This window comes from Mirounga leonina, unplaced genomic scaffold (assembly GCF_011800145.1).
Source record: "Mirounga leonina isolate KUSES-001 unplaced genomic scaffold, KU_Mleo_1.0 Mir_150, whole genome shotgun sequence".
In the NCBI taxonomy this organism is placed as follows: Eukaryota; Metazoa; Chordata; class Mammalia; order Carnivora; family Phocidae; genus Mirounga; species Mirounga leonina.
This window is the reverse complement of record NW_023270374.1, coordinates 19,663,317-19,680,871: the sequence shown is the minus strand read 5'-3', so window position 1 is coordinate 19,680,871 and position 17,555 is coordinate 19,663,317. Positions and strand designations below refer to the sequence as shown.

Here is a 17,555-nt window from a genome sequence, read left to right as displayed (position 1 = left end):
TTTATTTATTTATTTATTTATTTATTTATTTATTTATTTATTTATTTTAAAGATTTTATTTATTTATTTGACAGAGAAAGACACAGCGAGAGAGGGAGCACAAACAGGGAGTGGGAGAGGGAGAAGCAGACTCCCTGCCAAGCAGGGAGCCCGATGCGGGACTTGATCCCGGGACTCCAGGATCATGACCTGAGCCGAAGGCAGTCGCTTAACCAACTGAGCCACCCAGGCGCCCCAAACACAGTTCGTTCTAATCCGATTTCCCTTAAAAAAGAAAAACGAGTCTTTTCCAGGGTAGAGATTTGAAAAAGGAAGCTATTCCTGTTTTGAGAGTGTCAGAACAAGTACTTCTTGAGCAGTTTTGGTAAACAAGTCAGTGAGTGAAGCGGTGCTTGGGTCTCCTGATTTGGCGAGGTCAGCAGAAGTGGGAACAAAGGCTGAACAACCGGGGCTAATCATAGAGAGGGCAGGGTGATTGGAGGTCCAAGCAGCAAGCGGATGACGCTGTGGATGACACCAGCTTATCTGAATGCGGATGGTGGGAAGAAGGAAGAATTCAGGCCCTGAAGGGTTTGGGGGGAAAGAAGGAAACATGGGAGCAGCAAAGCCCCTGAGGTATGGGAATCCATGCATAAAAAAATGAGTTAACTATCTCTCCTCCCCAACTCTAAGCCACAGGGCAAAATTTACCTCAGTACCCTGGCAGGAATCTGGAAGTCTGATCTTTGGAGAGAGTTTGTGAAATCAGGCTTTTTGACTGAGAAGCTGGGAGGTACCATTTTATAGCCGAGGTGCGAGCAGCCAACTGAGAACAGGGGGCTAAGTAGAAGTCGAGACTCCCAGCCTTTGTTGCCAACTTGGTTCCCAAGTGCTGGTGGGCAGCCCTGCTATCTGGGAAAGACCAGCCTCAGGGAAAGATCTGAAGTCACTGACCATGAGTTCTCCCCAATGAATGGCCCAGACAGATTGTCACGCAGAGGATCCATCCCATGGTCAACAAGGCGGTTCCACAGGCACAGAGCTGTGCTGGGTTTTGTGTCCTCACTGTTTAGCATGAGCTGACAGCCACGGATCACCTGAAAGGTCGAGACTGAAGCAAAGAAATAGAAAAAGCAACCTAGAGAAAAGCCCGGCATGCAGGGAGAAGTTTTAAAGTTCACCAAACCAACCATGAAAATCCTCAAAGAGATTCATCCATTCGTTCATCCTTTCACTCAGCGAAGACCACTGGTGCCCAATGTGCCAAGCATCATTCCAAGGTGCTGGGAACATCAGTGAATAAAACAGAGGTCTGCCCTTCTAAGTGGGTGGGGTGAGGGCGTGGAATGGAATGATGAAGAACACAGAGTAAGTAAGTAAAATTAGTTAGAAAGTGACAGTTGCGGGCGCCTGGGTGGCTCAGTTGGTTAAGCGACTGCCTTCGGCTCAGGTCATGATCCTGGAGTCCCGGGATCGAGTCCCGCATCGGGCTCCCTGCTCAGCAGGGAGTCTGCTTCTCCCTCTGACCCTCCCCCCTCTCATGCTCTCTCTCTCTGTCTCATTCTCTCTCTCAAATAAATAAATAAAAATCTTAAAAAAAAAAAATTAAAAAAAAAAAAAAAAGAAAGTGACAGTTGCTATGGAAAAGAAGAGTTAAGCAGGAAAAAGGAGGCCAGGAGTGTGGGTGCTCTAGGCATGGAGGGACAGGAGTGTGGGCAGGTTGTAGTATTACTCATGGAGGCCACGGCAGGCCTTACTGAGAAGATGCAATCTGAGCCAAATCTTGAAGGAGGGAGGGATTCTGGGCAGAAGGAACAGTCAAGGCCAAGGTGCTAAGGTGGGAGTGGGCCTGGAGAAGTCAAGGAACACTGAGGAGGCCAGTGTGGCTGGAGCCGAGTGAACAGGAAGTAGAAGAGCCAATGACAGGGAGGCCAGGGGGAGGACAGATCACGTTGGCCTGCATCAGTCACTGCAGGGACTCGGGCTTTTCCTGTGAGTCAGATGCAGAACCACTGTGGTGTTTTGAGAGGAATGACATGATATGATGTATTTTTAAAGGACCATTCTTTATTTTTCTTTTTTTTTTTTTAAAGATTTTATTAATTTATTTGACAGAGAGAGAGACAGTGAGAGCAGGAACACAAGCAGGGGGAGTGGGAGAGGGAGAAGCAGGCTCTCCGCTGAGCAGGGAGCCCAATGCAGGGCTCGATCCCAGGACCCTGGGATCATGACCTGAGCTGAAGGCAGACGCTTAACGACTGAGCCACCCAGGCGCCCCGTCTTTTAAAAATATTTTATTTATTTATTTATTTTAAAGATTTTATTTATTTGAGAGAGACAGAGACAAAGCATGAGCAGGGGGAGAAGGCAGAGAGAGAGGGAGACGCAGACTCTCTGCTGAGCAGGGAGCCCGACCTGGGGCTCAATCCCAGGACCCTGAGATCTGAGCCGAAGGCAGACACTTAACCAACTGAGCCATCCAGATATCCCTCTGCCTTTTTTTTTTTAAATAAGCTCTACACCCAATGTGGGCTTGAACTCACGACCCGAGGTCAATAGTCACATGCTCTACCAACTGAGCCAGACAGGTGCCCTGATTAAGTGAATATTTACATTGATAATATATTGAGATAAAAAAAGATTTTATGGCCACAAAATAAAATTTTATTGCCATAAAAAGAACACCCAGAACATTAAAGAGAGTCTCTGGACATTAAAACCATGATAGCAAAAAACTAAAAAGTATGACAGAAGTATTGGAAGACAGAGTTTAGTAAACCTTCCATAAAGGAGATCAAAAAGACAAAATATGGAAAAAGACAAAAATATGAAAAATCGGAGAGAAAAGATAAGGACCAACACCTAAAGAAACAATTCCAGAAACAGAAAGCAGAGACCCCAGAGTGAAGGAAATTATCAAAGAAATTAATTTCAGAAAATTCCCTAACACTAAAAGACACAAGTTTCCAGAGTGCCTGTGCTGGAGAAAAATAGGCCAACAACAAGACATATCACTGTGAAATGTCAGAACACTGAATGCCATCCTACAAGCATCCAGAAAGAAAAATAGTAGCAAAACGAAGAACCTGGAATCAGAGTGGTACCAGACATCTCCACATAAGTCATATGGGAAGGCTGAAGGCTCTGCAGTCACATCCTCACCTCTGGGGGACAAAAAGGAAGTAGAGAAAGGGCAGCAGGCTCCAGAGAGAGCTCCCGATGACATGGACAGAATACCAGGGGATTCATATAGAAAAGGCGGAGCCTGATTTAGTGATAGCTACATAGAAAATCACATAAACAAATGAAAAAAGATTGTCAACTTCAGGGAAAACTAAAAGTTGTGCCAGAAGGGAGAAGTAAGTCATAATATATGTCCTGCCTAAGCTGCAAATAAGGTTTATATATTCTTAGTCACATCACAATGTTTAATATTGACCCATTCAAAACCACACAATTACATGGAGAAAACAGGGCTTGCACGTATGTGAGTAGGATAGGAGACAGTGAGGGCATGGGGCAAAATCTCCATTTTCTACCAGATAAAGTCAGTTGATTAGGCTTGAAAAATTGTGAAGTGGTAATATATCATGTGGAGAGCTCAAAGTCAATGCAAAGAGATTCAGCTGGAAGAACCTAAGGTGGGTGGTTTGTCCCTTGGGGAATGGGGGAGAAGGCGCTGCTAAGAACAACTGATTTTCATAATAAGCCTGGTTTAACTATTTAACTTTTTATGATATGTGCACTGATCGTTTTGAGAAAAATAAAAAGTTTAAAAAGAAAACTACCATAGTTTCTTGTTCTTTAGCTGGTCACAACCTAGTCCCATGTAATCTAGGCAACCTTAATCCCCAACTCTCCCAATGCCCTGCCTGGACACAACACCCATTACCAGTGAGGTGGGGAGGGGGGCAGCCCAAGTTCACCCAAGTTGCCTCCCACCTGCCCTAGGTCTAGCTTGAGTCCTGTCTCCGCCAGACCCTTTCGGAGCCTGCCAAACCTCCTTTCCTCTCCAATCCACTTAGCAGAGCAACAATTTTCTAAATTATTCATGGATGATTTTACATTGGTTTAGCTAGTTCAGATATGGAGCTCTCCTCCCTAAGTAAGTTGCAAACTTCTGGCAGAAGTAAACAATTCCTTTTTGATGTCTGGCAAATGTCCATAGTAGGTGCCCAAAAAAACACTTCATGAATAAACTTAAAAGTAGAATTCAAGGTGAATTAACAGACAGATTTCAAACAAAGTCTGGAGATAAAACTAAGGTTAGATTAAAGCTGTGACTGATAATGGCTAAGGCATCTAGAGGACCTAATTGTATCAAGATAGAGCGGCCTTCAAAGCTCTGTGGTCTACTTTTTTGGTTAATGTTTAAGTTGAGTTGTTTTAATAAAGAGATATTTTGCCCCCAAAGTACTCTCAAGTTCCAAGTTTTGGTGACCCGGGCCTTGGAAAATAAATGTACTCTATTCTGCCAACAGCCCTGGGAGAGCAATACAGCGCAAGACCATCTTGAGTCAATGTTGAGAATGAGCAGGAGTCCTTAATCTTGGGCCCATTCAGTCCATGCTCTTCTGGTCCCACTGTGGTTTCACTCCCATTAAATGGAGAAAATACCTGGCATTTTCTGACATCCCCAAGAAGGGCAAACTTGGCGCCCTTAGCAAGTACCCTGTCAATATGCTCTGAAGTCTTAAAACGTTCAGATCATGGCTGAAGGGACAGGAGCCCGCAGCTATATCCAGAGATCTGACTCAGCCCCAGTTCCTCGTGCCAGTCATCTCCACTCTGCCAGGCCACGAACTCTGCTAGCTGTGTTGGTGATTCGGCTATTGCCACCTTTTCAGTTGTGGTCCTGAGGGTGGTGATCTCAGAGCAAACTCGGTGGATATTAATCCTAGAGAAAACCCTCTCGAAGGACTAGAACCTTAGCCAAGACCGGAGCACTTTCTAGTTGGCTCTCCTCCAGTTAGGGAAAGGAACGAAAGAATGGAGGCATTGGAGACCCACAGAGCCAGGGAGGAAAGTCAGCACCTCCAGTGTTCAGGGGCAGCTCCTGAGCCGCAAGGCCTGCCTCCCACAAACGCAGGAAAACATACCCTGCCTCTCACTGGGTCCTAAATTACACAGCTCCCTTCCCCTAGCCTTCAGAGCACTTGAATGTGCTCCCACTCCTGCCATGGACCTTCGCCATCTGTGGGACTTGTTTTGGTTTCTCACTGCTCACACGAAGCATCTTCACAAAGCCTTCCTGTGTTGTGTCCATGCCGTTTCTGTGAAGCTTCCTCGAGACACTGGGAGTTACTGGGTTGGCTGGAGAGTAACAGGTGGATCAAGGAGGAGGAGCTCTAAATTCTGGGTGCCCCCCACCCTCAGCCATTGGTGCTGCCAGAGAAGGTCCAGGCCCAAAGGGAAGAAATGGATTAGGAGGCCCAGGGAGCCCCAGACCAGTGCTTCTCAGGGCTACAGTGGGGTGCTCTTGTTCCACGGGACTGGAGCACACAGCCTCCCAGGTGCATGCTGGGGGAGTGCCAGGGGCTGGAGACCTTCTCATTCCCTCCCTTGCCTTGGCTGGGCCCGACTGCCATGCTAGCTGGGGCGCCCAACTCCATGGGACAGCAGATTCTTCAGGTTGGCCCCAGGGATAACAGATGGGTTCTCTCCCCTCCTGAGCTTCACCCGAGGAACTACTCCCTGAAGCCAAGGGACTGACCGTCTTCACTTCCTCAAACAGCAGCTTCCATTAACTGAGCGCTTACTGGGTGCCAGTCTGTGTGTTCTGAAGCGCCCTCCCACATGGTTTTATTTAATCTGCACATTTACCCTCGCAGATGGGAACTGGTTTATCCCCACCTTAAAAGGAAACTGAAGCTCCAGACGCGATTTGCCCAACACCTTTCAGCTAATAGGACTCTACCCTCCCCACCCTGGCACTAAACCATAACTGAACGCGTGAGGCCAGGAGCCTGGGGGATCATGTCTAGGAGAGAAGCCTCGAGATAGGAGTTTAGATGACACAAGACAACTATGGCGAATTAATTTGGTTTATAACCCTTTGAAGGTCAAAACTGACTGTCCCTCGACCAGCTTCCCTCATTGAACCAGTAACAGAAGGCTCTTCTGTGTCAGCCGGCAGGGACACCCCAGGGCCCCGCCGGATGGAACGTGCAGGTGGTTGCGAACTGGGCTCAACGGCCTGAGCAAAGGGTGCCAGGCGGAGACTGGACTCACCAGGTGGCACCAACCAGTCTTGAGGAGGAGCCGGCCTGCCGGGCAGCTGACGGGAGCGTCATTCAGGACCATCTGAATCGAATAGTTCCAGCCCAACTGTCCACATCTCGAAGGAACATTACATAGCATCCTGGGATGGAAATGCACTTCGAACTTTGGTTCATTTAATAAACTGAAGTGCCCCCAAACACTGTGCTGGACTTTGTGCAACCCTAAGACGCACTCTTGCCCTTAACAAAAAGTTAGCAGATTGGGCACACAAGCAGCCAAGCAACGGTGAGGACTGTGGTGAACTGGACAATTCCGCTCAGACGAAGCTGCTTTACTACCTTGCTCCGGGTGGTTGTAGCATCTCAGTACAGAAGAAAAATCTAGTGATTTTTTCAAGAAAAGCCCCAAATCAAAATGCGAACCCTTCCATTTTTTAAAAACAAAATGCAGGCCAACATCTGTGTTCACTAGTTTGCAACCTCCGCTCCTCACTGACCATGCCCAATTTTTCCTGTTATGCCTTTAGCACCTCACACGACGGGGCAGAAGGAATCAGTCAGTATGCGGCGAGCGCACTGACCAGGGGAAGCTTATCCAGAGGCAACGGGTCTGAATCTCCGTCATACATAAAACATTTGACGCAACCCCAGAGGATTTTTAGCCTTGGAAATGATGAACGAGAGGTCTAACAGTTGTTGCAAGTAAGAAAATCCTTATAAAGCTAGAGCACATGAAAAAAAAAAAAAAAATCTAGAGCACATGGCTTAACCAACATTGGGGCGGGGGGGGGGGGGGAGAGAAGACTGCTTTTACATAAAATATACATTTAGCAATTGACTTAGGTCCCCACTACTGTCTATGGCTCTGCCCACCCCCACCCCTTCTTTACTTGCCCGGCCCTTAAAGGCACTTGGGCTTTCATATTTGGTAAGGGCAATTCAGGCTTTGCCTGGAGTTCCAAATGTCCAACCTATTACCTAAGAATATTATCCAACTTGGTGTTTTTTCCAAGGATTAAAATCAAACAGTATGCAATAAAGGTGCTTGGCACATCTGGGCAAAGGTTTCAAGAAACATTCACTGTTGTTACAAACGTTTAGATGTTTTCTATGAAGAACCAAAATACACACTTACTGTCAATGCAGTTACAGGGAGTCTGATTTTGTCTTAATAAACAATACTTGAGGGGCACCTGGGTGGCTTAGTCAGTCAAATTTCTGACTCTTGACTTCAGCTCAGGTGGTGATCTCAGGGTGTTGAGATCGAGCTCCACGTTGGGCTCTGTGCTGAATGTGGAGTCTGCTCGAGATTCTCTCTCCCCTCCCCCTGCTCGCTGTCTCAAAATAAATATATAAAATCTTTAAAAACCCAAACAAATAATACTTGAATAAACAATCCCACTGGAATGAGATTGTGAGCCTGAATGTTCACATAGAACAGCAAGGGCCATTTGTTAGGGGACACCAGAGGGGAGGATTAGGACTTTTATGGTCTCTGCTCTTGGGACCCTAGGACTACATGCACAGCTTGGAAAACTATATTCTAGTGTAGATTTTTAAAAAGAATGTGGCTGATCTCCATGGATATGGAAAGAAATAGCAAACAGAGTAAGTGAAAAAAAGGAAAATTATAGAAATATACAATGGAAGTCTGAGTTTTAAAAAGGATGGGTTTGGGCGCCTGGGTGGCTCAGTTGGTTAAGTGGCTGCCTTCGGCTCAGGTCATGATCCTGGAGTCCCTGGATCGAGTCCCGCATCGGGCTCCCTGCTCGGCAGGGAGTCTGCTTCTCCCTCTGACCCTCCCCCTTCTCATGTGCTCTCTCTCATTCTCTCTCAAATAAATAAATAAAATCTTTTAAAAAAATAAAATAAAATAAAATAAAATAAATAAATAAATAAAAAGGATGGGTTTATGTGCTTAGAACACTTCTAGATGGGTGTATAAGAAACTTCATAAGACAACCTTAGAGAATGGGTTGGGGAGCAAATGTTTACCTTCTATCGCAAGATGCTTACTTCTCATTTTATGGCCTTCAGTTCCATTTTGAGCATTCTCCCCTTACCAGAAGCATCATTACCCTTATAACAAGGACCAAATAGGGGTGCCTGGGTGGCTCAGTCAGTTAAGCATCTGACTTCAGCTCAGGTCATGATCTCAGGGTTCTGGGATTGAGCCCTGCTCAGGCTCTACGCTCAGTGGGGAGTATGCTTCCCCTCTCTCTCTCTCCTTGCTCGTTCTCTCTCCAATAAATAAAATCTTAAAAAAAAAAAAGACCAAATAATTTGGTTTGGCCAAAACCTTCTGGTCTGAGTTTTGCTTTACAAACAGTTCCCATGATAAAGCTTTATAGATCTCTTTACATCTCCAGTGTCAAGGCCCAGGAACTTCAATAGAGTACTGGGCTCCCCAGCCTCCTCTCCCATTACCAAATGCACCTAACTTTGGAAGTTGCTTCAGGTCACCCCCCTGTCCCTCATTTCCTGAGTCCTAGGTGTTATTCTCATATGCACTCACTCTGTGAGTGGTATCATTCAGCTTTTAGATATTGTCCCCATAATGACTCCCTAATTCCTAGCCCTGACCTAGACTCCCTCCTGAACTCCAGATTCATGCTTTCCAATTGCCTACTCAACAGTTCCATGTGAATGTGGAGTACACATCTACAATTTAACAAATCCAAAAGTGAATTCACCTTCCCCAATAAACTTGTTCTACCCACAGCCCTCCAAATCTCAGTTGATGGCCCTTCCAGGCTTCTAGTTGCCCACGTCCATAAGCTCATAGTAAGAGGACAACTGAAAAGCAGTCTGACCCACAAGGCCAGTTATCTAAAAATGAAGATGGCCCTGGGTACTGGGATCAAAGATCTCATATAATCATTAAAATGTTTTCTGAAATATACTTGAAATTAACTCACTTTAAGTCTAGGTTTAGATTTTGGCATTTTAATTTCTTTTGAGTATGTCACTTTGTGCAAGCTAGGAAACAGAATCAAACTAAGGCAGTCTAGTCCATCTAGGGATCCAGGTTGAGTCTTGCAGTCTTCAGCAGAATGACATCATAATGCAAGGTGCTAACAACAGGTTTATAATCTCTAAATAACAATCACTTATCTACATTTTTTCCTTAGGAAACAGCCAAAGTCCAGTCCTTAAAGGCACGATATACAGAACATCTTGATCTATAAAGAACAGAATAACCCAAATTATGTTGGCCAACTTACTGGTGGACCAAATCAAAGCCGACCAAGGATTGGTGAACAGAGAAGGCGTTTACCTTCTGCAAACTTGCTCTGAGATTTTAAAAAAGTCCTGGCTGCTGTTAATAAGAAAGCAAGTAAAAAATATTACAGATGCACCCACACTGACATTTGATTTGCCAAGGTCTTCCATTAGCACACAAAGTGAGAGATGAGTGTAGGGGTAAGATACTTAGATGTTTTCAAGATAAATTACTAGTAATATGAAATCTGACATATTACATTTTTCCATTTGCTACCAGAACTGACAATAAGGACTATTTAAAAGAAATGCTGAACGCCAAAAAGGGTGGCAGCAGTAACACTCTCCACTACAGGATAACCTCCTGCTTTCCCACACCATTAACACCGCTACTCTTCCAAGATACATACTAGTGTGGAAAAACTTGTCAGCTTTTGCCAGAGCCAGGAGATGAAAAATACAGCATGTCCTAATTAGTTAATTTGTAATTGTAAGCTCAGTTGACATCTTGAGGATGGCCATTCTTTTGTTTAACATCTGCAAACTGCAGAACTCCTTAGCCCTTAGCCAGTTTCTGCTCAATATCTTAAAGCTGGTCTCAGTCCCATCTGTGACTCTTCTCCTCAGGGTTGAGGGTTGGTGCTAGTCATCAAAATCTGGAATGTCATCGTAGGAGTAACCCCGGTAGCCTTTGGATGCATAGTAGGCGATGCGAAGGTGGTAAAATCCTGGCAGGAACACCAGGATGCCAATGATCAGGACGGGAACAGCCCGGTCTGCCCCCTGGTGGCAGAAGGTGGCAAACACATTAGTACCATACAAATTACCAATTTTAAAATAAAACAAAGCCATAGGTTCAACCCATACATCAGTATTTTACACTCTTCAGAGCATTTCCTTTGGGTAGTATGCTACCAACGGAACAGGTTTACATCTCTTTTCCTCCTGATTATAAAATGTAGAAACTCTAGGGGCGCTTGTGGGGCTCAGTCGTTAAGCGTCTGCCTTCAGCTCGGGTCATGATCCCAGGGTCCTGGGATCAAGCCCCACATCAGGCTCCCTGCTCCGTGGGAAGCCTGTTTCTCCCTCTCCCACTTCCCCTGCTTGTGTTCCTGTTATTCCTCTCTCTCTCTCTCTGTCAAATAAATAAATAAAATCTTTAAAAAAATGTAGCAAAACTGCAAAGCACTAAAAATTATAAAGTAAATAAACTGTCCATCTTCATCCATAGATATTTCGTTTATTTCCTTCTTTTCTCCATTCTAGTTTCTAGTTGTGAACACACCATACCCTGTGCCTTGTTTTAGTCTCTTAGTGTAACAAGCAATTGCCAAAATATTATGAAAAGTTCGGCACTGGGGGTGGGAGATAGGCAAAATGGGTGAAGATAGTCAGAAGGTACAAACTTTCAGTACAAAACAAGTAAGTTCTGGAGATGTAATGAACAGCATGGTGACTGGAGCTAATAATACTGTATTGCGTATTAGCAAGTTGCTGAGAGTAGATCTTAAAAGTTCTCATCACAAGAAAAAAAATTCTAACTATGTGTGGTGATGGATGTTAACTAGACTTATTGTGATCATTTTGCAATATAGACATATAATCATGTTGTACACCTGACACTAACATGTTATATGTCAACTAATGGTGTCTATCATTCCACTGTAATGGATGCACCACAGTTTTACTTAACCACCCCCCTACCGACTGTTGGATACTTTGGTTGTCTCACTTTTTGTAACTGTACAGAATACCACAATAAACTTCATTGTTTTCCTTGGCCTTTCAGATTCTACTGTATATTCCCATGAGCACAATTCACAGGTCAAAGAGGAAGAAATGGTGTTAAGTGTTTTTATCAATAGGGCTTCAACTATTTGGGGAGTTCCAGGAGGGCAGGGACTTTGTTCATCCCTGGATCCCCAGCTGTGCCCAAAATATAAATGTATTAAATGAATGAATCCACTCATAAAATTGCTCTGCCTTGTTTTTAGGTACAGTTTTAAATGTTTATACAGTTAAATTTATCCTCCTTTTCCTTTGTGATTTTCCCATTAATTTTAAGCTTTCCCTCATCTAAGGTAAACCCAATCTAAAAATCTCTTTTTTTTTTCAAAGATTTTATTTATTTGTCAGAGAGAGAGAGAGAGAGAGAGCATGTGTGCATAAGCAGGGGGAATGGCAGGCAGAGGGAGAAGCAGGCTCCCTGCTGAGCAGGGAGCCCAATGCGGGACTAATGTAATGTTACAGCAATGATTCTCAAAATGTGGTTGATGGACCACCAGCATTACCTGGGAACTTGTTAGAAATGCAAATTCTCACCACCCACCTATAGACCTGGAATCTCTGGGAATGGAACCAAGGAATCTGTGTGTTAACAAGTCTGCCAGATGATTCTGATTAACATCGAAGTTTCAAAACCAACTGCCATAACAAATACACAGCACCTCCTATGATATATTTTTTCTAAAAGAAAACTAAACCTGAATCTAAGTAAGTCTCTAAATCTAACAAAAATATGAAGTCAAGGTCAAAGATATTAATACAGCACCCGTAAACTTATATAAAAACTGTTACAGATGCATACTGAAGATGCTACTTGAGAATACCAGCAAAATAGAGGTGCCTGGGGGGCTCAGTTAAGCATCAGACTCTTGATTTCGACTCAGGACATGAGCTCAGGCTTGTGAGACTGGGCTCCATGCTGGGTATGGAGCCTGCTTAAGATTCTCTCTCTCTCCCTCTCCCTCTGCCCTCCACCACTCTCATGAGCTCTCTCTCTCTCTCTCTCAAAAAAAACAAAAACAAAAACAAAAAGAATACCAGCAAAATGTAAATCTGGCATTTGGTTTCATACACAGGAAAAAAGGTGGGGGAATACATGAAGCAAAATGTTTATAACTGTTGATGATGAGTAGTAGACACAGAGGGTTTAATACATTATTTCATTTACTTCTGTTTTGTTTGAAATATCTGTAATAAAAATGAAAAAACTCCAAACCAAAAAAACAAAACTTATTAGTGATTCTCTTAACATCTTTATTTATAAAGCAGTCTTTTATAAACCACACAAGGTAAAATGATATTTGCTGCATGTGGATGTCACCTCCACTCTCAATATTCATATCATTAACAGAGTCCTCTGGAATTGATACTGTATACTGCAATGAAAGTTAACTGAAGGCACAGTCCTGAAGCTAGATGTTCAAACACAGATTGCACCAAGTAAACACCTGGTGACCATATAATAATTTTAAATAGATAAGAAACAAAGGCAAATCAGATTCACTTCTTAAAAACCACATGCAGCCATTTTATTGCAATAGTGTTACTATTCCCAATTTCTATAGTGTCCACAGTTTTTCAGATGTTGGCTGTGTTCCCTCTGCAGAACAATATGACCATCATCCCCTGGCCTGGTGTGTGTTGAAGAACAGACATGACTTGTGATCATTATTAGTTCAGATCAACTTGGGCACTGTCTATTAGTGTATGTATACAGCCCGAGAAAAAGAACCACCAAATACCACTTTAGGTTTTGAAAATAACACTCGGAAGCATAACAAGAACCCCAACCAAACCCAACGTAAGAAGGATCAGAGTCATGAGTCACAAGCCCTGGTTTGGTCAGTGGCCCCAGACCTATAGAAGCCTCACTGTTTCTCCCCAAACCTGGAATGTCTGTGGCACTGCAAAATTGCAGTAACACATTCTACTCCAGGTACAGCCGTTATCAATCAGGAATCCTCAATGCAAGGCTCAGCTTTGCTGTTCTAAACTATCACAGTGGGAAGATTGCTCGACATCTCAGAGGGAAAATGCGCCTACCTGCCCCCACACACCTCACAGAAACTGTGGGACAAGCATGTTCTTGCTCAAAAAAAGAAACATATGCTTTGTTATCAGAGAACAAAATCTGAAAGAACACTCTTTTCTTCTTTCTGCTGGCAAATCCTGTACTAGATATGACTATAAAACAATAGAGCCCACTTTAAAGATTTCATGGCACACTCCCACAAACCCTTCAACTTACCCCTTTGCTGATATAGCCAGCCAGCAGAAGGGAGCCTATGATTATGAGAAAGGCGCCAATCAGAAACAGCACTGTAGCAAGCGCAATGGCCTTATATGGGATCTTAGGAGGGCTCTTCTTAAACTGGAAGAGAAATAAACAAAAAAGGCACAGCATTATGAAAATACCAGGACTGAGACACTTTAAAGCACGGAGAATAATAAGAACCAAGGTGGATGCTTTGTGTGTCTTGAAGGAAGTCCTACTACCCACTAGAGCTCCGGGAGAGAAAGGCAAGGGACAAACAGGAAGTGAAGCTCTAGTTATTGCTCTAACAATCACTCAGAAGAGTTCCAGCAGAATGTTACTCTTTCTACTTCTAATCTCATTCCACATACCATTCACCATAAGAAAATATTTTCTTACAAAAACAGAAGACACTTTAATGGTCATTCATTGATTAAACATGTATTTATTAAATGCTTGGCACATGGAAGGTTGTACTAATCTATAGGGATTCAAGAGTGAATATCATGGTCTGGAGAAGTAAACAAAACTAGTGATTTCTGGCATTCAAAGTTAAGTTAGCATACAGTCAAAGGTTTTAGAAACAGCTTTTTCTAAAGCACTAGTTGCCCACCCCATAGATCAAGTAACCTAACTTGTTAATAAGTTCAATTCAAAGTTAAGATTCAGAGACAAGCTATCTAAGGTTTGCCTCATTTCTGTATCTGACCTAACTGGCTGGAAGCTTCCCAGATGTCCTTTCAAAAAAACAAAAAAAACTTCTCTCCTTCAAGTATGGGTCCGAAGAGTGCAAAGAGTCATTGATTTGTTTATATTTAAAGGGATGGGTTCCTGCCTCTTCCTCCTTAGCCCTGGTTCCACCTAAACTATTCTAAGGGGAAGTGGTCAAAAGGAGATGCTACACATTAAGTATTTTATAAATAATGAATCAGGGTAGAATACAAACTTAACAAACATTCTGTTTTACTTACTGTTTGCCACAAAGAATACCTTTAATAAATTGGATCTCATGACATCAGGAAAGAAGGAAGATTCCCACAATCTGCTGGCTTTAGCAGCTAGTTTCTCCCTTAAAAGACGAACTGGCTTTGACTAAAGTGTAAACAAACCAATGACACAGTCCTTAAAAAAATTCTACTTAACAAAACACAATCTGAGTATTTTCCAGAAAAACTAAATAAAATACATATCTACTGGGCTCTGGCGTTACAACTAAAAATTCTTAGAAATGAACAATATTTATATTTGTTTGAAACTGCTCTACCAAGGCCCCTCCTTCTGCAAACTATGGTTGAAAGGGTCTCAGAGATGAGTTTCCTTCTTGCTGCTCCTTCTGATCCCCATGGACAGTTAGCAAATCCTCCACCTGGAAGGTCTTCCTGCTAACTCAAAAGAAACAGAGCCAGCCAGTCTCATCAGCTCCCTTCGGCATTTACCTGAAGGTCAATGTAGCCATCGTCTGTGCTGGAGAGCCTGGAGTATTTCACTTTACTACTGGGGATTCCAGTAGCCAGGTTGGTACGGGATGGCATCATAACACACTGACACAGCTACAGTCTGAAGACAAAGAAAACTGTCATTGTATGCAAGTGACATCAGTGTGTTACATATATTGGGAGTTTGGGGCTGAGATGTCATACTAAGCAACTGGCAATTTATACTCCATTGCACTTAAAATCTGATATTCCTTTGACAAAGTGAAAACATTCTCATTATGTATCTACTCTGGCTTGTCCTGGTAGAACGAGAGTCAAGACATTTGCCAAGAAACAGACCTCATGTTTATCTTGGCACCAATATTCCTGTGCCTCCTAATTTTTCCAAAGCCTCACACAGAGCAGGTGAGGAGTGGTGACTTAAATCTGAGTCTGACACCTAAGTCCACATTTTCAGTCATTCTGCTATAGTACTGCCTGGCCCCTGTCCCTGTTTCAGGAAAAAGCAGAAAGAGCATATGCTCAAATGATTCTCTTACTTGCCAGGGACGGAGAATGGGTAGGATATGGAATACACTCACATCAGCATTTTGTTGATCCCCCTTAATGGGTATCTTTCTTTTAATGCAAAAAATCTGTAGAGCTTCCTGTAAATTTGGCTATCAGCACTATCAGTACTGGTAATCAGCACTGTACCAGTGCCAATTTCCCTGCCTCTCTGCCCCACCCCAAGCACTGAAAGTAGTGATTTCATTTTCCAGATTACTTCTATAGCTTCCTAAAAAAATAAATAAATAAAATAAAATCTGGTTTTTGTTCAAAATATTCAAAACCAACTTCAGTAATGAAATCATGGCTATTTTGTCACTAGTTGAAGAGATAGTAGATAAGATTAAAAAACAATGACATTTAAATGGGGGAAAAATTTGTAATTTGTGCACTTTTCTGCCATAAAATCACAAAGTTATATGAATAGAACAAGTAAATCTATTTTGATTGTGAAGCTAATTCTAAAGGTGAAGTGGATCCGTAAAAAGGGAAAATTAAGTATTTCACAATAAGGACAACATTAAAAAAAAACAACAACAGAAACCATAAAGACTTTGCCTTCCTCTGGTATGATACTTTGTAAATAACCATCATCATTATAATAATGTCAGTTAATAATTACCCAGTGTTGGTGAGATACCAGGTACTACTCTAAGTGCTTTCTATATACTTTATCCCAATTATTGAGCCGTTTTAAGTGGCCCGCAGTCAACCTAAAATAACTAGCATTATGATGGAATTGGTGCTAAATGCAAATGTCCCTTTTTATATTATATACCAGTGCAGAAATCAAGTACTGAATCCAGAATGCTAATTTATATGCTTTTTTGAAGTTAGCTCAAACTGCATCAAATACTAGGTTTTTAAGTGTTGCGATCCCGATTACATGATAACCTAAATTTAATTCTACAAAATTTAAAGTCCAAACTACCGGTATGTGGGGGTTTTGAGGGCATTTAATCACCTCTGATTTGTATCGTCTTTTTAAAAAAAGTTTACATACTCTGCCATTACCTATTCATACACCCGTATCAAAACATAAAAAATCGCAGGGTGTCAGGGAGAGGGGAGACGAATGCTTACTGGCGGCAAGAGTTAAGAATTCTGCAAGAGGAAGGAAAAACGTAAACCGAGTACCAGTCCAAGTTCCCAAAAGGCTTTTTTTTTTTTTTTTTTTACCAGTTCCACCGCAACCCCCAAACTTCCTAAACACGCGAGGGTTGCAAGACTTTAAAAGCATCAGTAAAGCATTCAGCGCAGTGCCTGGCATTATGCGCCTCCACACACACTACCTCCCTGCCCGTCTCCAAGCCTAGCCAGGAAGACAAATAAAAACCGACGCGAATTTAGACGGAAACAAACAAAACCGGTTTCTGGGAAGAGGGCAGCGGTGACCCAGGCTGGCGAACGCTCCACACCCAGACGCGAAGTGGATTTCGGCAGGGAGCGCGGTCTCGGCCCCGCCGGGCTCCTGAGGGGGGCGCTTCTGTTCCCGCCCCGCCGCACACACGCCTTACCGGAACGCCGCGCCAGGCCGCCCGCGCGCCGACAGCTCGCTCACGGTTGGCAGCAGAGACGCCTGAGGCCTCATGGCACGCCTCACCTAACGGCCACCCGCCCCACCCGCCCAGCTCGGCGCCGGAAGTGGCACGCCGGACGGCGGCGCGCCGGAAGTGGCGTCACCGGGAGCGACGTCCTCTTATTCCACTCTTCGAAACTTCCCGTTTCGGTCCTGCGCCGGTGGGAGCATCCTGCGGGCGGCATCGGGGGCTCTCGGGAGGCGCCGGCGGAGTTCCGCCCTGTGGGGTTGCGGGAGTCGCTGCGCCCTGGGTTTGCTGCCGGTCACCTCCGCTGGGTTGTGTAGGTGCCTTGGGTGACCGGCCGCCTGGGTCACAGTCAGACTCCGGGTAAACCGGCTACTTGTTCCTTTCCCTGATCCCTCCGGCAGTGCTGGGAGCTCAGTGGCACCCACGGGAGACGGAAGCCAAGACAGTGAAGCTGTGGATGACCGGAACGGCCGGGTCTCCCAGTCACTGCCCAGGGCTGTAGGTCTTCCCCGCAGGCGCGCCGCGGTCTCTGCTGGTCAGTACCCCGCCACTACTCTCGAGT

General features: G+C 44.0%; 1 protein-coding gene across 5 annotated transcripts; it reads right to left on the bottom strand.

Annotated features, from left to right (window-relative positions):
* Positions 1-9,130: 9,130 nt before the first annotated feature.
* Positions 9,131-17,084, bottom strand: TMEM230 (transmembrane protein 230). 5 transcript variants are annotated; one of them, XM_035005887.1, is made up of 5 exons: positions 16,964-17,074; positions 14,898-15,018; positions 14,452-14,553; positions 13,456-13,578; positions 9,131-10,205 (listed from the first exon to the last, which is right to left on the bottom strand). In XM_035005887.1, the coding sequence occupies exons 2-5, from the start codon at positions 14,994-14,996 to the stop codon at positions 10,065-10,067; spliced, it is 465 nt and encodes a 154-aa protein (XP_034861778.1). In that variant the 5' UTR covers positions 14,997-15,018; positions 16,964-17,074; the 3' UTR covers positions 9,131-10,064. The 5 variants fall into 5 exon arrangements, with proteins under 5 accessions (XP_034861778.1, XP_034861780.1, XP_034861779.1 ...); XM_035005889.1 differs by lacking the exon at positions 16,964-17,074 and adding an exon at positions 16,814-16,898; XM_035005888.1 differs by lacking the exon at positions 16,964-17,074 and adding an exon at positions 16,461-16,787.
* Between the last annotated feature and the right edge of the window lie 471 nt (positions 17,085-17,555).